This window comes from Talpa occidentalis, unplaced genomic scaffold (genome assembly GCF_014898055.3).
Source record: "Talpa occidentalis isolate TD23 unplaced genomic scaffold, MPIMG_talOcc4v2.1 talOcc4.18, whole genome shotgun sequence".
Taxonomy (NCBI): domain Eukaryota; kingdom Metazoa; phylum Chordata; class Mammalia; order Eulipotyphla; family Talpidae; genus Talpa; species Talpa occidentalis.
In genome coordinates this window covers 18,091,341-18,113,486 of record NW_023601851.1, presented here as the reverse complement: position 1 = coordinate 18,113,486, position 22,146 = coordinate 18,091,341, and the positions used below count along the sequence as shown (strand labels likewise).

Sequence of the window (22,146 nt, the reverse complement as noted above, 5' to 3'; positions counted from 1 at the left end):
CAGGGGCTGGAGACTACATTTCCCACAACCCCTTGCGCAGCCCGTCGGGCCGTCGTTGGGGTGGGGTTGCGGCCGGAAAGTGGGAGGAGTGGAGGTTGCAGGGCCCATAACGGGTTCAGGGCTCTGAGGGAAGAGAGCTCAACAGGGCCGCCCTGGGGCTGAAGGGGTTAAGCACCGCGCTGACTGACAAGCTATCTGCCCCCTCCACAGCAGGGAGCCTCCCACAGGGCATGGCAGACCTCTCCCTTCTTGCCCACTGCTCCCCTCAGTAGTGTATTTCAGTCAGTCGGCCTGTTCTATGCCCCACTCTGTCTCTGGTGAATCCTCTCTCTCTCTCTCTCTCTCTCTCTCTCTCTCTCTCTCTCTCTCTCTCTCTCTCACACACACACACACACACACACACACACACACACACACACACACACCCTTTGGCCTGCAACCCAGCTCTTGTATGAATAAATTTTAAAAATATACATAAGAAGTTCACATATAGTCTCAATAAGACATTCAGATACCAAGACACATTTCATCAAAACCAACATTCAGGTATTTAAGAAGCATCTTGACCTTCTGATATCTGGATCACAGAGTCGGTGTTCAACATAAAGATGCTTTGCTTAGCTAATGTGAATGCACAAGAATTCTACGCTGTAATGAAAAGCTCACCTGCTCTTTCATCACATGCTTGTGAAGATTTCTTTTGGCAACAACGTCCAATAATATTCATGGCTCCATTACTACCATGAAGAAACATGAGGATATTAATAAACTGTTAGTGTATTCCCATGAATGTGAAAATGATGAAATGAGTTGAACTTCAGCACGTTTCCGTGTGTAACTTTTATGCCCACAATAAAGTCCACGACTCCTCTGGGTGATTTAGATCAACCTTTTCAGTCAGACACAAACAGCATATCCATTTAGATTTTCTTCATCCATGATACATGACACCATTGTAAATGTACCCAAGCAATTAAGATGTAAAGAAACTCATAATCTGGAGAGGATCCCTTAGATGTTTGACACACAAGTCAAATACATGACTCCACCTACATACCAGGAGAAAGCCATAGAGTGAAGTGATTTAGGGCTGAATTATATTCATCAGGTCTCTTCACAATATCTCAAATATGGTTGATAAAAAAAAGGACAAAGAAAATATACAGGGCCCCAAACCATCATCTTGAACTCTTATTTATTTTTTTAAAGATTGATTTTATTTATTTATGCATACAAGAACAGAGGGGTAGGCCAGAAGTGTATGGGGTGAGAGGATTCCCCAAAGACAGAGTGCAGAGCAGAACAAGCAGATTGACTGAAACACACTGCTGAGGGGAACAGCAGATAAGTCAAGAGAGGTCTGCTGTTTCATGTGGTCAGCTCCCTGGCCAGGGACCAAACGATAGCTTCATAGTGCTGTGACTTAACCCTCTGCACCACCAGAAAGGCCCTCAGACTTTTCAGTTATGCTAGTATTTAGTGTTTTAATGTTGGCTTATGTTCCATAACAATTTTCTGACTTAAGGAATGTAAAGTGTTTCTCACTTCCTGCTGTATTGCAATATCTTAATATGAATCTAAATTTCATTATAAATTACTTAATCATATTTTCACTTCTTTCAAGTTTCCAGTATGAAAATCTGGTGGCTTCAAAATTCATATTTGGACAAACCACTCATCACTTTCCATTTACAGTTTCTCTTGGTTTGCACTCTCTGATGTTTAGGATGATCTGACTTCTGGTTAATCACTTTAACACTCTGGTTAAACTTCTGGACTTCTGGTTAAAGACACCAAAGTTGGGACCTCACTGGTGGCACAAGGGGTTAAGACACAACCTTTGTAGCTATATGCAGCCACTGCAGTACGAGTTGGATTCCAGGTCAGGGAGCTACCCACATGGTGCAGCAGACCCCTCCTGTCTCGCCTGCTGCTCCCCTCAGCAGTGTATTTCATTCAATCGGCCTGTTCTGTTCCCCACCTTGCCTCTGATGAATACTATCACACACACCCACCTCTGGCAGATACCCCAGTTCTTGTATGCATAATAAAATAAATCTTGAAAAAAAGAGACTAAAGTAAAAAAAAAAATTGACTTCACAATTTTAACATTTCTCTCTGATGTGAATTCTCTAATGTAGAGTAACACTTGACTTGCGGTGAAAGGCTTTGCCACATTCTTCACATTTGTAAAGTTTCTCCCCAGTATGAATTCTCTGATGTTGACTTAAATGTGATGGATGGTAGAAGGCTTTGCCTACATTCTTCACATCTCGAAGGTTTCTCCCCTGTATGAATTCTATGTTGTCGAGTAAGACATGACTTATTGTTAAAGGTTTTGCCACATCCTTCACAATTGTAAGGTTTCCCCTCAGTATGAATTCTGTGATGCTAAGATAGTTAAAGGCTGACAGTTGGTTAAAGGCTTTCCCACACTCCTCACATCTGTAAGGTTTCTTCCCTGTATGAACTCTCTGATGTCAGGAAAGGTGACACAGCACAGGAAGGTGTTACCACAATCAGGACGTGTGTAGGCTTTTCTCCAGCATGAATTGTTAGATGGCTAGTCAGCTGTGGATGCCAATACAAAACTTTATCATGCTCGTCACACTTGTGAGGTTTCTCTCTGTGATGTTCAGTAAGTCTTGGGCCCCATTTGGTAGCTTTGCCATATCCTTTACAATTGTAGAGTTTCTCATGAAGTACATGATGCTGGAAAAGTATTGAGGACTCCTCAATATGATCCTGTGTAGATTTTTCATCTTCCTTTCTAATTCTCTGATGTTGAGAATGACATGACTGAAAGTTTAAATCTATCCCACATTGACAGTGTTTTGAATAATCATTTGCATTATGGACTAGGGGACTTCCCATATGTTCCAACATTCTTCTCAGAGATTGTGTCTTGTTAAAAATGTCACATGGATCTTTGCTAACAGAAACATATTTATCTCTACCTGCAACAAATATAAAATGGAGTTTTACACAGCATGGTTTACACACAGGATCACTTTGTACAGGAGGAATTATGCATAATTGTCCCATATTGGGAATCTTCATTGCAACAACTGTTGTGCCCTTCACATGTCTCTTGACATGTCTGGTCTATCAATAATTGTAAATTCTCAAAAGTGCCAATTCCATCTCCTCCCGATCCCACATTTAGCAACAAATCTTCTGTGCCTGACTGTGGCATGGAGACATGGTTGTCTTGAGAAGACAGGGCAGGAAGACAATGAGGAATAACTACCCCACGCACAGCACTCAAGACAAAATACTTTAAATATTTAAGACATAAAATCAATACCATATAAAGATGCCCGACATGATGTTTGGATAGCAACACACACGCTTATGAATAGGTAACGTCCTTAGGGAAAGGTATATACATAGCAAATACTGATATAACCCTATAGTAAAAATATCGTTTCTGCTTCAGAATTTGGAAATATGGCACAAAAAAAAATCATAGATTCATGTTATAGAATACAAATATCATGAGATATAATTTGTGATGTCAGTAGGGGTAGAAATGTTAAAGAGTGGAGTTTTGGTATGCGGCTGAATTTACATGGCTTTCAGGTTTTTACTTTAGAAAAGACTGTCATAACTATTCAACAGGCTATGGAATGCCCATGAGAAAAAAGATACCGTAAAATACATGGGAAATAAATAAAAACAGAGACTGATGTTACGTGTACATAGGTTGGATGACAATGCTTTACAATGTTTGTAAATAATATTACAAACCATTATACCTCCATTAACATCAAAATGTGTGAAAGTGGAGGGAAATCACCAACAAGAAAGGAGAGAGGATTTAAAACATATAAGAAAAGGTCAAAAAATTTACAGTGATGCAGTAGGTTGGAAATGGGGTATAAAATGGCTGAGAATACTGCATCCACAGTGGTGCAGCGGTTGAGCGCTGGGTCGCAAAGCTGCCTGCAGCCTCTGCAGTGCTGGTTAGATCTCCGGCCACCAGCGAGGGTCTCACATGTTGCACAGACCTCTCATGCCGCCCAATGCTCCCCTCAGCAGTGTACTTTGTCAGTCTGCTTGTTCTGTTCTCTGCTCTGGTTCTGTTGAATTCTCTTACCCTCCCGTGCTTCTGACTGCACCCCATGCTTGAATAAATAATAAATAAATCTTAAAAAAAATTTTAAAAAATAAAATGACTGAGAATAGAGGAACCATTCTTTAATAAAGTTAATGCCTCCCTTTCAGTAATACTTTGGTGTAAATAAAAGTCCACAATACAATGGCAAATGTGTCTGAATGAATTAAAAATAACACCAATTCAATCTTACCTATAGGACACTCAACATAGCCTTCAGTGCACTATGTGGAATGTAAGGATGGAACTAGATTCTATGAAGACTAATCATGAAAATGGAGCCGTGTGGATCACTCTAATTATATTATCTGAGTATAAAGCATCACAGAATGAAAAGAATGACCCCAGAAAATAACAGAAAACTACCTGTATTGAGAAGTCATTTTAATATTACCTATACACTAAGATGAGGTCCTGAATGTGTGCCACAAAGACAGAACTCAAAGCAGAAGATGAAAACAAATAAAATCAAGGAGAGGTTCAAGGCCCAATTGCAATTGGAAGGAAAATAATGTTATAAATTCAGGAATCAGAGTTGACAAATGGGTGAAAAATAATTCGAAAAGAAAGATGTGGTATATAGAAAGGATGAAATACTACTGAGCTATGAAAAATGATACATCTGGCCATGTGCAACAACAACAATGGAATGCTGGGGGAGGATTATGCTCAGTGAAAAGAATCAGAAGGAAGAAGACTTACTGGATGAATACACTCCTATTGGGACTTTGGAAAAACAAGGCAAATAAACTGACAATACAAACCAAAATAAACCCTAGGAATAGGACTGCAGAATGAGGGTACAAAGAGGGAAGGACAGTGGGTGTGGGAACAAAAGTGGCAGGGGATTCAAAGATTTATGGAGAAGCCCACAATGCACTGGTGGTGGGTATGGTGGTGACAGACATCTGGGGATATGACAATCTATTCCCTGAATCACGAAGAGTGAGGTAAACCCATGATTCCTTGATTCCAAAAAAACTAAGCAATACTGAGAAAACATTGCAACAAAGCAAACTCCCCGAAACTTGTGATTCATAAAACAATACTAAGAGGTAAATTTAAAGCATTAAACAATTACACTAGCAATAAGAGAGATCTCAGTTGAGCAATGTAAATTCACACCTCCAGGAATTAGAAAAAGAACAATTTTAGCTCCATATTGGCAGAAAGGAGGACATTGAAAAAAAAATAAGAAATACATAAATAGAACATTATGACCAAAAAGCCAGTGCTTCTCTATGAAAGGAAGTCTGGATTTTGAAAGATCAACAAAATGGACAAAACCAAGTTCAATTCAGTAAGAAGGAAAGACAGAGGACTGAAGTGTCAGAGAGGAGACACCCCCAGGTAGAGCAAGACTAAGACTTGTCTTCACATCCCAGGGCTCCATTTTTCTGCTATAACAAGATGACCAGCTCGGGCGTAGACACAGCAAGACCTGTTTATTAGGACAGGTGATATGAGATGGCCTGAAGATTCTCAAATTCCCAATACAGTATTGTGTTCAGTAGAGGGGACAGTATAGAAGGTTCTGGAAAAGGATCACTGCAAATACTTTTTCTGACAGCATCTTTACCAGAAATCATTGAAATTTTCATATCCTAAGAACCATTTCTACACCTCTGAGTCCTAGCAATGTGATAGAGAAGCTGGGATTTTGCTTGTAGCAATAACGCTTAAGTCACATATTTTCTTGAATGAGCACTCATACAGAGGGCAGGTTGCAGATCATCCTAAGACAGGAGAAATTTAAGCCATGATGAAACATCATGAGACTTTCCAACAAACCCACACTGTTTTTCTTTAAAATAGGGACCTAAAAGTATACGACAAACCTGGGCATCCCTGGAGCACATCCACATGCGGTACAGGAAACACTGAGGACAGATGAGGAAATCTAGAGGGATATTCTCCTCACCCAAGGAAACCACATTTCTGTAGGTCTCTAGCACCATGTCCCTGTACAATTTCCACTGTAGCTGGTCCAGGCCCTCCTGCTCCTTGTGTGAGAATTCTATGGCCACATCTCTGAAGGTCAAGGGTTCCTGAAATCAATTACACAGTTACTACATGGCCACCAGCAGAACTCTAAATAGGGCACAAGGTGAAAAGAGAGTTGTGAGGGGCCCCATGGTGGCACAAGGGGTTCAGTCTCAGCACTATGAAGTATGGACAAGTTTAAGGACAAGCTATGGACAAGTTTAAGCTATGGGCAAGCTTAAGGACAAGTTTGATCCCTGGCCAGGGAACTGACTCACATGGCACAGCAAACCTCTACTGTCTCGTCCGCTGCTCCCCTCAGCAGTTTATTTCGGTAGATCTGCCTGTTCTTCTCCCAACTCTGTCTCTGGTGAATCCTCTCACCCCCAAGAACCCTCACCTTTGGCCCATACCTCACAAATTTATGTATAAGTAAATAAAATAAATCTTTAAAAAAAAGGGGGAGACCTGGTTCTGAGAAAGAATGCCCTTATGCAGTGACATCCATGTTTACACAGCAACAGTCTAATGCACGCACTGAGCCCAGAGGATCACATATGCCCACGAAACCACCGTGGACAGTGACATCAAATCTGACCCAGGGCACATATCTGTACAATAAGGAGGCAGGACAATTGGAAAACTCATAGCAGAAATGGAGATGAAAGACTGAAAGGAAATTGTAGGTAATGATCAAATACTAAGCAAAGCAACAACAACAAAAATGATCATTTTTACAGATTTTTTTTATTTATGCATACAACAACTGGGGTATAGGTCAGAGGTGCGGGAGGTAAGAGGAGTCACCAGAGAGACAAAGTGGAGCACAGAACAGGCAGACTGACCAAAGTACACTGCTGAGGGGAGTAGCGGATGAGACAGAAGAGGTCTGCTGCGCCATGTGGGCAGCCTCCTGGCCTGCCAGGGATCGAACTCGTGCTGCAGAGGCTGCGGACAGCTTCACAGCGCTGTGCTTAGCCTTTGACCCACCAGGGAGACCCCGTTCCCACAGCATTCATTAGACTCATGTATGAACCAGATATAATTCTCTGAGCTTTTAATATATTTATCTTTTATGTGACCATTTCCTCAAACACCCACGATATTACAGACCAGGGTTTTCCCTACAGATCTGAGGTAAAATGAATCAAAGAGGACCCTAAATGAATGAGCACAGCAGGTTTTATAGCCAACAAGAATGGTTTGGTTGAAAAAGGGAAAGACACAGGACACAGTATATAATGTTACGTTTCAATTAATAAAAATGGGACCACATACACACTACATGGATGAATGTAGTCTTGTCAACGAATTCAAGATTATTCAAATACTATGAAGGAATCCGAGCTGTGGGTGATACTGTGTGCATACTTCAAAACCACTATGTAGACATACAATGTGGAATCCATTATAATAAAAGCTACTGTTTTTGAGTGTAATTTCTCAAAAAAATGTTACATTATATAGGTTCAACTATTTTAAAATTTTACTACAATTCAATACATGGTAACATTTTTGGTTCATTTCTCTGGAAGTATAAACAAGCCATGAGAGAGAACGTGTGTGAAATGACTGGCATTTCCATTGACATTCACACCAAAAGGAATGAAATAACTGTGACTGTATCATTCAAGTGAAAGCAGGAGGTGAGGGACCTGAACCCTGAAAATTAAAAAAAAAATCTATTAAAGGAAATAAAAGACACAGAGAAATACAAAGATGTCCCATCCTCCTAGGTGGGGAGAATTAACATCATAAATGGCTTTATTGTCTAGAGCAATTTACAAACTTATGCAATACCTACCAAATACCAAGGACGTTTTTTATAAGGAAATAGAACAATACCCACATTTAAATGAACCCACAGAAGGTCCCAAATAGCAAAAAAATCTTGGGAGAAAAGAAGAAAATGTAAGTACCATATTTCCTGACATTATTTTACTGGAACAAAACCAGAACTCAGAGCAATGGAAGGCAACTAAAAATCCAGAGAGCAAATGATATAAATATGAAGAGTTCAATCTTGGACAAAGGAGCTAAAATCATACCATTCAGACAAGACAGCCTCTTTAATAAATAATACTGGGATGGGCCCCCTGGTGCCATAGGGGTTAAGAGTCAGTGCTATCACAGCTATTCCAGGCCAGAGAGCTGACCCACATGTGGCACAGCCGACCTCACCTGTCCCTCTCACTGATTCCCTGAGCAGTGTATTTCAGTGGATCTACCTGTTCTGCTCCGTGTTTCTGGCAAATCTTCTCAAACCCTGAACATCTGGTCTACACCCCAGTTCTTCTATGCATAAATAAATAAATACATATTTTAAAAAAAATGGTGCAGGGAAACATGAATAATGACTTACAAAAAATAAGAACCAAGACCCATTCAAAACTCCATACAGGGCCTCCCTGGTAGCACAACATATGAAGGTATCCATAGCCACTGCTGCATGAGTTCAATCCCCACGTAGTGAGCTACCCATATGGTGAAGCAGACCTCTCCTGACTCACCCGCTGTTCCCCTCACCAGTGTATTTCAGTCAGTATGCCTGTTCTGTTCCTCACTCTGTCCCTGGTTGTGATACATATTGAATCCTCTCACCCCCCACACATCCGGCCTGTACCCCAGATCTTGTATGCATAAATAAATAAATCTTTAAAAGAAAAACTCCATACAGAAAACTAATTCCAAATGGATTAAAAGTTTGGACATAAGAGCCCAAAGCATGAAGCACTGAAAGAAAATAAAAGGGTACACTACGGGACAGCTGCTGCAAAATGTACGAGGGAACACAACCCCAACACCAAGGGAAACAAAACCAAGTTTCACAAGTGGGACAACACCAAATCTAAAAGCTTTTAGAACTCAAAAGAAACCAGCACAGAAACAGAAATGCATCCTATAGAATAGAACACATGCAACACATCTGGCAATGGGTTCATTCCAAAATTTGTAATGTTCCCACCCAGTGCGAAAAACCAACCAATGAGTCAATTGAAAAGGGCAAAGGAAATAAACACTTTGCTAAAGAGGAAATTCTGAGGTCCAACAGACATAGGAATGTTCACCTTAATTTATTGTAAGAGAAATGTCAAAACCACACTGAGATGCCACCTCAACACTTGAGAATGGTCCAAATAAAAAAGAGTGAAATGAACAACGCTGGAGAGGGTGCAGGGAAAAGGGAGCTCTCACCCATGGCTGGTGGCCATGAGAGTTGGACAGTCCCTACAGATAATGGGGCAGAGATTTCTTAAAGAAATAAAAATGGAAATTTCATATGTCAGCAATACTTCTACAAGTTATTTATCCAGGGCCTCCCTGGTGGCGCAGGGGTTAACATGCAACCTATGATGCAATCCGCAGCCACTGCAGCACGAGTTTGATTCCTGGCTGGCCAGGGAGCAACCCACATGGCGGGACAGACCTCTCCTGTCTTGCCTACTGCTCCCCTCAACAGTGTACTTCGGTCTGTATGTCTGTTCTGTTCCTCACTCCGTCTTTGGTGAATCCTCTCGCCCTCCTGTGCATCTGGACTGTACCCCAGTTCTTGAATAAATAAATAAATTTTAAAAAATAAATAAATAAAAATTTGAAAAAGAATGAATTAAATCTTTTGGAAAAAATCAATCGACTTTATTAAAACCTGCATTAGGTTCACATATAGTCTAAATATTTACATATCACTGTATGCTCCATATTGAAAATAAAAATGCAGGCATTTAAGAAGCATTCTTGTTCTTTTGAAGCCAGGATCCCTAAGTTGGTGGTCAACAGAGTCATTACTTAGCTACTGTGCATATACAAATTCTATGCCCAGTACGGGACAGTCACCTGTTCTGTCATCATGTGTCTGTGAAGATTTCTTTTGGCAATGATATCAAATAATATTCATCTCTCTATTACTTCCATAAAGAAACATCACAATTTTAATAAACTGTGCATTTCCTCAAGGAGTCCATCGTGATATGATTTGACATTTTCCTCTGTCTGACTTCAATGGCAACATTAAGGCCCAGAACCCTTCTTGGTGATTTAGATCAATGTTTTGAGTCAACCAGAAGCAGCATGTCCATTCATATGTTCCTGATACATGGCACATTACTGTCCTAAATTTACCCTGCAAGATAGATATAAACAAATCCATCAACTAGGACAGTCTCTCAAATGTTTGAGGCAGCAAAAAAAAAAAAAAAAAAATCAAACACCTGACTTCACATACACAAGGGGACAAAGCCAGAGAATGAACTGATTTAGAGCAGAATTATATTCATCACCTCTTCATAATATCTCAAGCATGACTGAAAAAAAGTACGTGGAATGTAATTATACTGGTCCCCAACACATCATCTTGGACATTTAAATGATACTAATACATACTTAGTGCTTTCATGGTGGTTTATGCTCCATAAAAATATCTGACTTAAATATCAGTGAAGTTTTTGAATTATTATTGTACTGCAATTTTTAAATGTATACTTAGAGTTGATTATTCTATGACAACTTAATTTTCCATATATTTATTTCTTCAAAGTATCATGCTAGCATGAAAATGGTGGTTGCAAAATATCTATTCGTACAAACCACTCATCACTTTACATTTGCAGGTTTCTCCCCAGTGTGCATTCTCGGATGTGCAGAGTGATTTGACTTCCGGTTAAACAGTTGGCCACATTCTTCACATTTTGAACATTTCACTCTTACATGAATTTGCCGATGTTGAGCAAGTTTTGCATTCTGCTTAAAGGCTTTGCTGAATTCTTCACATTTATAAGCTTTTTCTTTCACATTTGTATGAATTCAGTGACGATGAGTAAGACTTGACTGCTGGTTAAAGGCTTTCCCAAATTCTTCACATCTGTATGTTTTCTCAGCATTATGAACCCTGTGGTGTTCAGAAAGGTGACACAGGTAGAGAAAGGCTTGACCACAGCATGGACATGTGTAAGCCTCTTCTCCAGTATGAATCCTTACATGTTTTAGTGAGCTGTGGATGCCAACAAAAGGCTTTACCACACTCTTCACATTTGTGCCATTTCTCTCTCTGATGTTGAGTGAGTCTTGAGCACCATTTGTTAGCATTGCCATGTCCTTTACAGTTGCAGGGATTCTCCTGAAATGTGTGATGTTGGAGTAGTTTTGAGGACTCCTCAATATGATCCCAAGTAGATTTTTTTTATCTTCCCATTCGCATTTCTGATGTTGAGTACTATTTGACTCAAAGTATACACCTGTCCCATATTCACAATGTACTGAATGATTATTGCATGATGGACTATGGGGCAGCCTACATGTTCTAACTGTCTTCTCAGAGAATATGTATTATTAAAAATCTGATAGAGATATCTGCTTACAGAAACACCCTTATCTATGCAAAGGACAGACATAAAATGCGGCTTAACCCAAGACATTTCACACACATGATCTCTTCTTGTGGGAAGAGTTGTATTCTGGGTCATTGTTCCAGCTTGGCTATCTTCATTGCAACAAATGTTCTGCCCTTCAATTGATCTTTGGCGTGTCTGGTCTTCCACTAATTGCAAATTCTCAAAGGCACAGATTCCATCTCCTCCCAGTTCCATATCTGGAAGCAAATCTTCTGTGCCTGACTATGGCATGAGGACTTGGATGTCATGAGAAGAGATGACTGGAAGAAAGCAAGTGACTATTTACCACATTTACAGCACTCAAGAAAAAATACATTAAATGCATAGTCTATAAAAGTAATATCAAGTAAAGAACATAGGCATGATGTTAGAATAGGTAACACTATGACTTTGCTCTTCCTATAAAGCCAAAAGGATTCTAGACAGCAACACAAAAGTTTATGAAGAGGTACTGTCCTTAGGGAAAGGTAAATACAATACAAAGAAAATATACAAAATTGCATGATACAGTCCTGTAGTAAAATTATTGATTCTTCTTGAGCATTTGGAAAAGCCACATCAAAAATACCCATGGAATTATGTTCTGGAATACACGATGTAGAGAGATGTTGTGATGGCAACAATGTTGGTGTAGGGTAGGAATGTTAAAGAGTTGAGTTTCATGTGTGCAATTGAAATTACATTCTTTTCAGTCTAAAAGGTTTCATAGCTTTTCAATATGACACATAATGTACATTATAACAATAAAGACACCAGGAGAACACATGGGAGGGAAATGAACACGGAGCATGATGTCCTGTGCACACAGGCTAGATGACAATACTGTACACAATAAATAGTATTATGAATCAATATACCTCACTAAGCATAAAAAATATGATGACATATTAGACAAAAATCACCAGACAAAAAAGGAGAAAGGAATAAAAGCATGTCACACAAAGTCAAAGAAACACAGAGATGCAATCGAGAACAAATGAGGTATGAAAAAGGCTGATCATAAAGGAAACATTTTTAAATAACAATACCTGAGTCTCCCTTTCTGTAATTAGTTTGTTCATAAATGAAAAATATTCCACACTGAAATGACAATGTGTCTGAATGAATAAGAAAACGACACCAATACGATCTTATCCATATCACACCCACCAAAGATTTACGTGCACCATGAGGAATGGAAGATGGAACTATATGCTGGGAAAAGTGATAATCAAATATGGAGCTGTGTTGAACACACTAATATCAGAATAATATAAACTGAGTCAAAACCATCACAGAATGTAAAGAAGATCACAACAATAGAAAATGACATATTTTGGGTAGTCATTAAAAATATTCCACATGCACTAACGTGAGGTCGCTGAATGTGTGCAGACCACACAGGCAGGACTGAATGCAGAAGAGGAAGACAATACAATTCCAGGAGAGGTTCCAGCCCCAACTGCGATTAGAAGGAAAATGATAATGTAAGTTCAAGAAGGTGAGTTGACCACTAGGGCCAAATTTAAATCTGAAAGCAAGATGCACTTCACATACACGATAGAGTAGAGACAGCTAAGCTATAAAAAAGGATGAACTCAGGCTATTTGCAACAACAGGATGGAACATAGCAGGAGCATAGCTAATGTAGAAAATCAGGAGAAAGACACTTGCTGGATCGCTTCACTCCAATTTCAAATCTGGAGGAAAAAAGAAAGGAACCAACAAACCAGAACAAACTCCAGAAATATGACTGCAGAATTGTGGGTATTACAGAGGGATAGAGAGTGGGTGTGGGTACAGAGGTGGGAGGGTGTTCAAAGATCTATGGAGAAGGCCCACGAGGGCACTGGTGGTGAGTGTGGTGGTGACAGACCTCTGAGAAGATGAAACTCTATTCCCTAAATCAAATGTTACCTCGATTCAAAAATTAAAGAATATATTGAAAATATGGAGATGAAACAAATTTCCCAAAAACTGTGGACTCAGAAAACGATAAGATGTAAATTTCAAGCACTGACACACTAACAATAACACAGATTTCAGCCATTTAAATTAACTCCACAACTCAAGAAACTAGAAAAGGAACAATCTAAACTTTAAATTTCCACAAATAAGGACATTTCAAAATAAAGAAGAAATACATAAACGTAACATGATGGCAAAAATGTTTGGGCTTCTCTATGAACAGAAGTCTGGAATTTGAAAAAAACAATAAATTTAACAAAATGTTAGTTCAATTCACTAGAAAGGAAAGGCAGAAGACCAAGAAAATCAGAAGTGAAACCCATAAAGATATTTCCTTAGTTTTTATGTCTCCTCGGCACTGGCTACAGTCATCTGTAGATGTTTTCAAAGGCATGTACTTCCCTTCATGGTAGGGAGAGACCTTTCTGTCAATTCTTATTTAAATGTTATATCACACGCTGCTCAGAATGACAGCATATGCAGCAAACTCTCCCTCATATTTTGTCCAACTTTCTCCTGCTCATCGAAGGGAAAAAAGTTCTGCATCCAGCCTGTGGTCGTCACTTTGAAAGGCTTTCTGCACATCCTTCTGACATCAACACTCCTTGGCTGCTACTGGAGTCACTGCAATACTTGGTACCTGTTTCTATGTAATTCATAGCAGCTCAAGTTTTTATCTAGTATTTAGTTGTACTGTATCATCCTTTCAATGATGCTTTTGCTTTCTTCCAGATGATTACCACAAGAAGGTGGAATTGCACAAATCAAACTCCTCCCAAGTTATGAGCCCCCAACCTGAAACTCTTGGTTCCATGGCTTTAGAAACCACAACCTTAGGTTTCCCCTCCCATGTCAGAACATCCCATCCCTCACTGAATGATTTCTGGTTACTCCTCAGTTTCACAAAGGCTGACTGAAATCCACTGCTGAGGGGAGCAGCAGAAGAGACAGGAGAGGTCTGTCGTGCCATGTGTATAGCTCCCTGGCTGGTCGGGGATGGAACTCATGCTGCAGAGGCCACAGATAGCTTCACAGTGCTGTGCTTAATCCCTTGCACCATCAGGGAGGTCCACATTTTCCTTTCTCACAGCATATCACTTCAACAAAGCAAAGACCACTTCTGTGATTACTGTTCTTATCCCCACTCATAGATAATTTATTACTGTCAAAAACTTCCCATGAACATACTGAGTGAAAAAACAAATGTCTGGGGCCTCCCTGGTGGCGCAGTGGTTGAGCGCTGGTTTGGGAAGCTGCCCGCAGCCTCTGCAATGCTGGTTCGATCCCGGGCTGCTCCTAGGCCACCAGAGGAGGGTCCCACATGGCGCGCAGAACTCTCCTGCTGCCCGCTGCTCCCCTCAGCAGTGTACTTTGGTCCTTCTGCCTGCTCTGCTCCCCGCTCTGGCTCTGAGAAATTCTCTCACCCTCCCGCGCTTCTGACTGTACCCAGTGCTTGTATAAATAAATTAATTAATCAATTAAAAAAATGCCTGAATAAGTACCTTAAAGAAAACTGTCCGTGAGAATAAACTAATAGAGAGAACACAGAAAATGTGACTGCTGCAGAATAATTTCCTACAGTATCAGGGACTGCATACTGGTGAAGTCCAACATTGACAACCATTAAAAAAAGAGCAGGAGTAAATCTAGGAGAGAGTTTATGTGGAAAGTGAATAAAGAATCACTTCAATAAATGCAGATAAACCGTCCAAGGTTTGGACACTGGAAAAGTAGCACAGTGTGGCCACTCTCCCAGCCTCCTGCTAGCCTCCTGCCAGGCAAGCACTGACTGACCTGAGAGGTTCTGGCTTGGGGCTTCCTCCACAGTCCATGGCTTTACTCCCTTCTCCAACCTGATGCTCTCCTCAGGATTGGTAACAAATGTCCTGTGATGAGGAACAGTGTTGGTTCAGTCAAGTTAAAGTTCAGTTTTGAAGACTAACAAAACCAGTGTTAAGAGCTGTGCAACGAAGGTCAACTAGAACTTTTCAGAAATTGGGCAAACACACACAATCTAGTCTGTTTGCCATGTTCAACCTCACCACCACCCAATTTCACAAGAAAGACCACACTTAATCAGTGTAGAAAACAGCACTTGCACTCGTGTTACACTGGAGCATCCTCACAGAGGGACACCAGGTGACTGCAGGTCTCCAGCATCACATACCGGTACAGGGTCCTCTGAGCATCATTCAGGTCTTCCCATTCCTGCCAGGGGAAGTTCACAGCCACGTCCTTCAATGACACCATCTCCTGTGAGGGAACATTTCTCCTCATTTCAGGGCCGTCAGCCTGGGTCACACAGCAACAGTGTAAACAATCCTTCTTGTGCTCTTGTACAGGAGGCACCATTTTCCTACTCTACACTGTTTTGTGAACAGAATTCTCAGGGGAAATAGTCTTACCTCTAGATTAACCCATTTGCTCCTAAAAGAACTACAATAGTTTACCATACAAATTTGGAAGTGTCCTTGAGTCTATGAATACAAGGATGAATAAAATATTCCCCTTGAAGAGCTTATCACCTGGTTGGCAGGTAGAATAACACATATGTGGAATAACATGCTACGTAATGGTGTGAAAAGCCTGCTGAATGCAGACACGGTACAAAAGAAGAAAAACCAACACTTTGTAGTGTTGGGTTACACATCACTGAAGACCCAAACGCTTAGCTCTTCCTTGTAAATCACACTGTCATGAGGATGAGACAACAGCAGATGTCATAGAGTGAGAAAATAAAAAACACTCGCCATGATAACTGACCTGCAGAGAGCACGCTGCCAGGCAGAGTCCCCAGCAGGAAGGCAGGAGAGTCAGTGAAAGTATTCTGGAACTGAAGCCAGTCAGCTTTTATGAACTGTGGGACATGTGAGCTGAATTCACCAGAATAGAAGGATATGCGGGGTCTCCCTGGTGGCGCAAGGAGTGAAGCACCTCAGATCTGCCTTTTCTGCTCCCCACTCTGTCTCTGATGAGTCCTCTCACCCTCGCACCTCTGGCCTGTACCCACCTCTTATATTCATACATAAATAAAAACGAAACTTTTAAATAAATCAAGCTTGAAGGGGAGTTAGGTATTTGGGGGAAATATACTCACTGGGCAGCAGGCTGAGCCACACAGCAGGACTGGAGCAGACAGGCCCAGCACAGGAAGGTGAGGGGCCAACGGCCTCCCCTCTTCACCAGGTGAGTATCATGGAGAATGAAAAAGACAGGGGGAGTTGATAGGTAAATTTCCATCTGGTAATTACCAAGAGGCTGAGCTGCCCCAGCACGTGCATTAATCGGATGCAGGGGTGTGAGCCTGTGTGGACCCAGGGGAGGACACTCGCGGCTCTACAGGCACTTCTGTTACAGGAGGATTACATTTACTGGGCACTCCTGGGAGTCAGACGGAGGGGCTCCGACAGGCAGGTGGAGGTTGACCTTTTGTGAGACTCATTTCCATGAATAAGAGAACATCCCCGTGAGGAGGCGTCCAGGTTCTCACGTTGGAAGGATTTGTCCAAATCTCTCCATCCCTTATCAGAGGGAGAGGCAGCCCCTTAGGACCGCACCACTCACACCCTTGTAGCTGGGCTTCCCACTGCCCCCCAGGGCTGACCCCCATCCTCTGTCCTTTCTCTGGAGTTGAAGATGTCATTGCACAGGGGGCAGAGACCATGTTGGTGGGTCACTCAGTGTTCCTGGGTCTTCCCCAGGTGAGCGAGGAGGTGTCCACGTGTACTCAAGTGTATTTTCTCCCACTGAAGCCCTTTATTCCGGGAAGGTTTCCATGGAGAACCGCAGGGTAGATGAGATGATGTTTCCTCCCAGGATCCCGGCGCAGACCCAGAGGAGTATACAGAAGGGGAGACAGGAGGTGCTTCAGGACAAACCCAAACGGAAGGGTTGACCCAGGTGGGGAGTCCTCAACACGTGCTGGGGAATCCAGGGCGAGGCCCCCCAATGAGCAGAGAGAAAAGGGACCTTAAAGGCATTACCCCAGGAGCGAGAGGAGGGAAAGCCGAGGGAGACAAGGAAAGGGAAGACGCGCGGCAGCAGCAGGTGGCAGTGTTGGGGCAGACCCAGAGGCACCCTGAGACCCCAGACCCTGCGCACCCTCCACTGGCACTGCCATCTGTTGCGTGCGGAGCAAACACCCCCTCACGTGAAAGCCCTGCTGTGGAAAACAAAAGGGTTGGTGTGCAAGGGAGAGGAGAAAGGACAGGGTTAAACAGTTTCCAAGGAACCAAAGCCTCCCGGGCCTGCAGGGTCAGTCCCTTGACCCCTACAGTGATGACCCCAGCTTTGGGCACCGCCTGCGGCATCCTCTCTGCAAGTCCCCCCTCCAGGGGCTGTGGGGGAAGCGGACACACCTGACTTGCCCTCAGGCTACAGAATTTTTGGGGACTTGCTGTCGGGGTCTCCGCCATCTCGCATGTCTGTCCTGGAACGGACCTGCCCCAACAAGGGGCCTGAGCCACGAGGGGTCTCTGTCCCCCCCCGGCCTCTTTCATTCCTGCCCATGCTGCAGTGATCCCCAGACCCACTGTGGGGACATCCCTGGGGCAAACACCTGCCCAAGAGGGTGGCTTCTGCACGGGAGTCTCCAGCTGGCCAGGGATGTCCACGGGAAAGCGGAAGGGGAGACCCCAGCAGGTGGCACCTCCGTGCACCCCTCCACCTGCAAGGGAGAAGAATAGTCCCCCCACATGCCGCTGTGGCCCTAGATTCAGTGCAGGACAGGCCCTTGAGAAAAAGCTGGGTCATGAACACCGACTCCCACACCCCTGAAAGCAGGAGCTGAATCTCCCCTGCCCGGGACTGCCCCAGGGAGAAGGGAAATCACAGGGGTCTGCAGGTCCATCTCCCCTGATCGGAGCTGGCACCCCCGACCTTCCCCGGTTGCTGTCCCCCCAGAGCCTTCCCTGCCCCAAGGGAGGCACCCACTGTGGTCCAAGGACCCACCCGGAGTCTGCTCGTCTCTCCCTGGAGAAGAGATGTGTGTGGGGACGAGACACCTGACACCCCCCACTATTCGAAATTCCTTCCCGGTTTGTGCGCATCACAGGGCTGGGTGGAGGCTCCTCTGCACTTACCCAGCAATTTCTCTCCCACAAGATTTTCTTCTAACGCCACTGGGAGCAGCACTTGGAGCCCCCGCGCCATCTTCTGGCCAAGACAGAGAGAAGCTGTTTAAACAATGAGAGGGAAGGATTGACATTTTCCCAGTTAGCAGAAGTTACCGAACAGCTCTGAAGACACATTGCTCCTCCCCACTGAACGAAGGTTAGCCCCGGTGGCCTGGCTGCTGCATGCAAGGTGGGTGAACTGCAGCGTGCCCTCAGCGAAGCGTCACGGGGCAGTGGGGCTCAAAGGGCAGACTGAATTTTCAGGGCACCCCTTCCTGCCCCCAGGGCTCTGATGGAAACTGTTTTTGAGCCACAGATCTTGGAAACAGCGAGAAGGATGGGACCAAGGCCAACGTCGGAAAACGTCTTTAAAAATCTTTTTATGGGGCCTCCCTGGTGACGCAGGCGGTTGAGGGCCGCACCATGAAGTAATCCGCAGCCTCTGCAGCACGGGTTCAATCCCTGCAAGTCAGGGAGAAACCCACATGGTGCAGCAGACCTCTCCTGTCTCGTCCGCTGCTCCCCTCAGCAGTGTATTTCAGTCAATCTGCTGTTCTCATCCCCACTCTCTCTGGTGGATCCTCTCACCCCCTGCATCTCTGGCCTGTACCTCAGATCATGTATGCATAAATAAATATTTAAAAAATCATTTTATGGCGCCTCCCTGGTGGGACAAGGGTTGGGACGCAGGCTATGGGGCTGTCCATGGCCACTGCAGCGCAGGTTGGATCCCCGGCCAGGGAGATACCCAGGTGTACAGCAGACCTCTCCTGTCTCCCCGCTGCTCCCCTCAGCAGTGTATTTCAGTCAGTCTGCCTGTTCTGCTCCCCACTCTGTCTCCGGTGAATCCTCTCACCCTCCCAAGCATCTGGCCTGTACCCCAGTTCTTGTATAAAAATAAATAAATCTTTAAAGAATAAACAAATAGATAAATAAATAAAAAGGTGGACTGCGGTCCTCACTCTAACTTGACTTTAAATCTCACCCAACTTTCCTGAGAGTCTGACTAGCCTCCCAGTGATCATGCTATCAACACTGTCCCTAACTAAACTAAGAAACCAGTAGTTTTCACTGGCCTTGCGACTCTGCACACACAGCAAGCCAACCCTCCCGCAGAGTTCCTGGCAATGTGCCTTACTCCAGCATTTCAGGGCTCCCCGGGTGGGTGTTGCCCTAACTAGGGACACACGGGATTTAGAACAGCTCCTCTGCTAGGAACAAATATACCACCGACATTCTTTTTAGTCTAACAGCACTCTAAAAATGGGTCGCTTCCCTGGTGAAATGTACTCTCATGTCACAACCCCAAAACTTGCCATTTTACTACTGTTCCTCTTGTTACTAAGCCTACCACTCAGCGGCTGTCCCCAATGACTTTGCTACAGGGCAGGGAGAGGGGCAGCCCAGACCCCGCAAACCTGCCTGCTCTAAACAGGTTCTGCCATCCTGCTTCCTTCCTTCCTCAGTCTCCTCTGCAGCTTCTTCTCTCCCTGCTCAGCTCCACTCTCCCTTGGGTGGGGCAGGGAACCTGGAACCTCCCCCTTTCTGGGGATCCCCGTTACAACTTCACCTGTGACCGAGGGCCCTTAGTTGCTGCTGTACTTCTCATTCTCCTTTTTAAATCTTAACATACACAATCTCCTACTCAAATTTATTTCTTCTAACCTAGGGGGAGCGCCTCAAGTTTAAACTCCTCCTCCCAACAAACAGCTCACCCGTACAAGAGGAACAGCCTGTCCAGATGCCCCACCCATGCACTCCAGATGCCCCCCCTCGCCTCCTTCCAGAACCACCAACAGACAGCTCAGGGACTCGTGTCAGGGAGACCATCTCCCGGGCCCTTGGAGGTAGGGCCAGCTCTACATCCCACTCCAGCAGGAAGCAGCTACGGAAAATGGACATCCTCCCTTCAACTCCCCAAAAGATTTTGGGCTGGATATGGTCATGGGGGGATGATGGAGGACAAGAATGGAAAGACTGGAAAGGATGTGCCCCAAGGCCAAAACCTGACTCACACAAGGAGGTGGGGATGGAGGAAATGCACATGACCATTAACCCAGCTGTGGAGGATGGACCCTCAGGTGCCAGCGCCTTGTCACGAGGCAGGAGAGGCGAGCAGGATCCGATGCTCTAGGGAGTGGGGCACAGCCCTGAGGGGAAGGATGTGGAGACTGGCCCACCCCAGGATCTCTGGTCCCTTTCTAGTGCTGCCTGTTGCCCAACATTCGCAACAAGCAGCCGCTCCACGGAGGAGTGAGCCTCCCAAGGAGAAAGGGACTGTGGCAGGGCAGGCTCCGCACAGGCCCGGGGCAGCCGTCCCCAGCCCGCCCGGGACCACCCAGGAGCTTCTTCTCACCAGCTCTCACCTCTGTGGGGCAGCAGCCTCCTGGCTGGTGGACTGTACCTGCCAGGACGTCTCCACTGATCTCCCTAGGCGGAGGCCGCTCTCCTCAAGGCCGCCCGCCTGCAACCGCGCAGGCCTCTCTAAGCAAACCTGTCCCCTTCCCTTTCCCTGAGAAACCAGCCCTGTAAACACAACTAACGTCTCTGTCTCGTGGAGAAGCAACCTGGGAAACTCCCGGGTGCTGCTCAAACAGGGTCTGGGGAAACATTTCCCAGAGTGAACCCCAGGACCTCGCACTCCAAAAACCCCATCACCCCCACTCTATTCCCCCGAGGCCCACGGAAAAAACCCCGCAGTTCTGGAAGGACACTAGGAAAGATCTCTGGCGCCACCTAGTGCCCAGGACAAAATCACCACCTTCCTGATGGTGGGAAGCCAGGGATCCCAAAACCACCTCAGGCGCTGAGGGGCTGGGCCAAGCCAAAGGGGTAAGAAGAGATTCCAGGCCAGTCAACTGTAAAAGCAAAACCAATCATGAGAGCTGAAAATACATGTGGTTCTGCTGGCAGGACAATCACAGACACTGCTACTACAACTGTAATTTGATGCCACCATTAAATAAAATGCCAAATTTCAGTTAGAATTAGGGAAAATCAAGATGCATTTTACCTCTTCCCTGATTCCATACTCCCGTCTAATTGAAGGATAAAGGGCTGAGTTCAGTGAACAGGGAATGTTCAAGGTGGGGAATCTTCACAGGTTGGAGACCAATTCCAACTAGATGTCGTGTCAGGGATTGCAGCAGGAGAGGACCGCCTTGATGAAATTTTTCGGAGGGCTGAGGGGAAGTGGAGCCAGGTAGGAGTGAGGAAGACACAGACACCGTCTCTCATGCAAGTACCTCCTCCTGAGGGTCTCAGCAGGTCTTTTTTTATACCTTAAGGCCAGTGGTGAGATGATATCAGTATAAGCATCAAAGCAGAACAGAGACAATCATTACATATTTTCTCATGAACATACAAAGACCCTCTTGATCTCATACTACAAAAGGACACTTCCTTAATCTGATTAAGAAAATCTACAGGGACAATGACTCCCTTAGGTACAACTCTTTTTCTAACGTAATCCATTTTCTAAGACAGTACAATGTTCAGTAACAATCAATCACCCTGTCAAGCCTTCCTAATTTCTGAGTGGACATGAAAGTCCATTGTTATGCTATATTACTAAAATCAACCCATTCCCTAGTACTCA

General features: G+C 44.1%; 1 protein-coding gene across 3 annotated transcripts in view; it reads right to left on the bottom strand.

The window, feature by feature from the left end:
- Nucleotides 1-484: 484 nt before the first annotated feature.
- The window catches only part of LOC119250739 (zinc finger protein 682-like), a 35,003-nt gene continuing 13,341 nt past the window's right edge, over nt 485-22,146 (bottom strand). The window contains exons 2-8 of one of the 3 annotated variants that reach the window (XM_054697736.1): nt 21,562-21,829; nt 18,516-18,608; nt 17,993-18,100; nt 16,532-16,611; nt 15,602-15,687; nt 15,229-15,320; nt 485-2,957 (exon numbers count right to left, since the gene is read on the bottom strand). In XM_054697736.1, coding sequence (XP_054553711.1) covers nt 2,440-2,957; nt 15,229-15,320; nt 15,602-15,687; nt 16,532-16,611; nt 17,993-18,100; nt 18,516-18,585 — 954 coding nt within the window. In that variant the 5' untranslated portion in view covers nt 18,586-18,608; nt 21,562-21,829 and the 3' untranslated portion in view covers nt 485-2,439. Of the gene's footprint in view, nt 2,958-7,770; nt 11,748-15,228; nt 15,321-15,601; nt 15,688-16,531; nt 16,612-17,992; nt 18,101-18,515; nt 18,609-21,561; nt 21,830-22,146 lie in introns of those variants that run through there. The other 2 variants (XM_054697737.1, XM_054697738.1) reach the window with 2 other exon arrangements.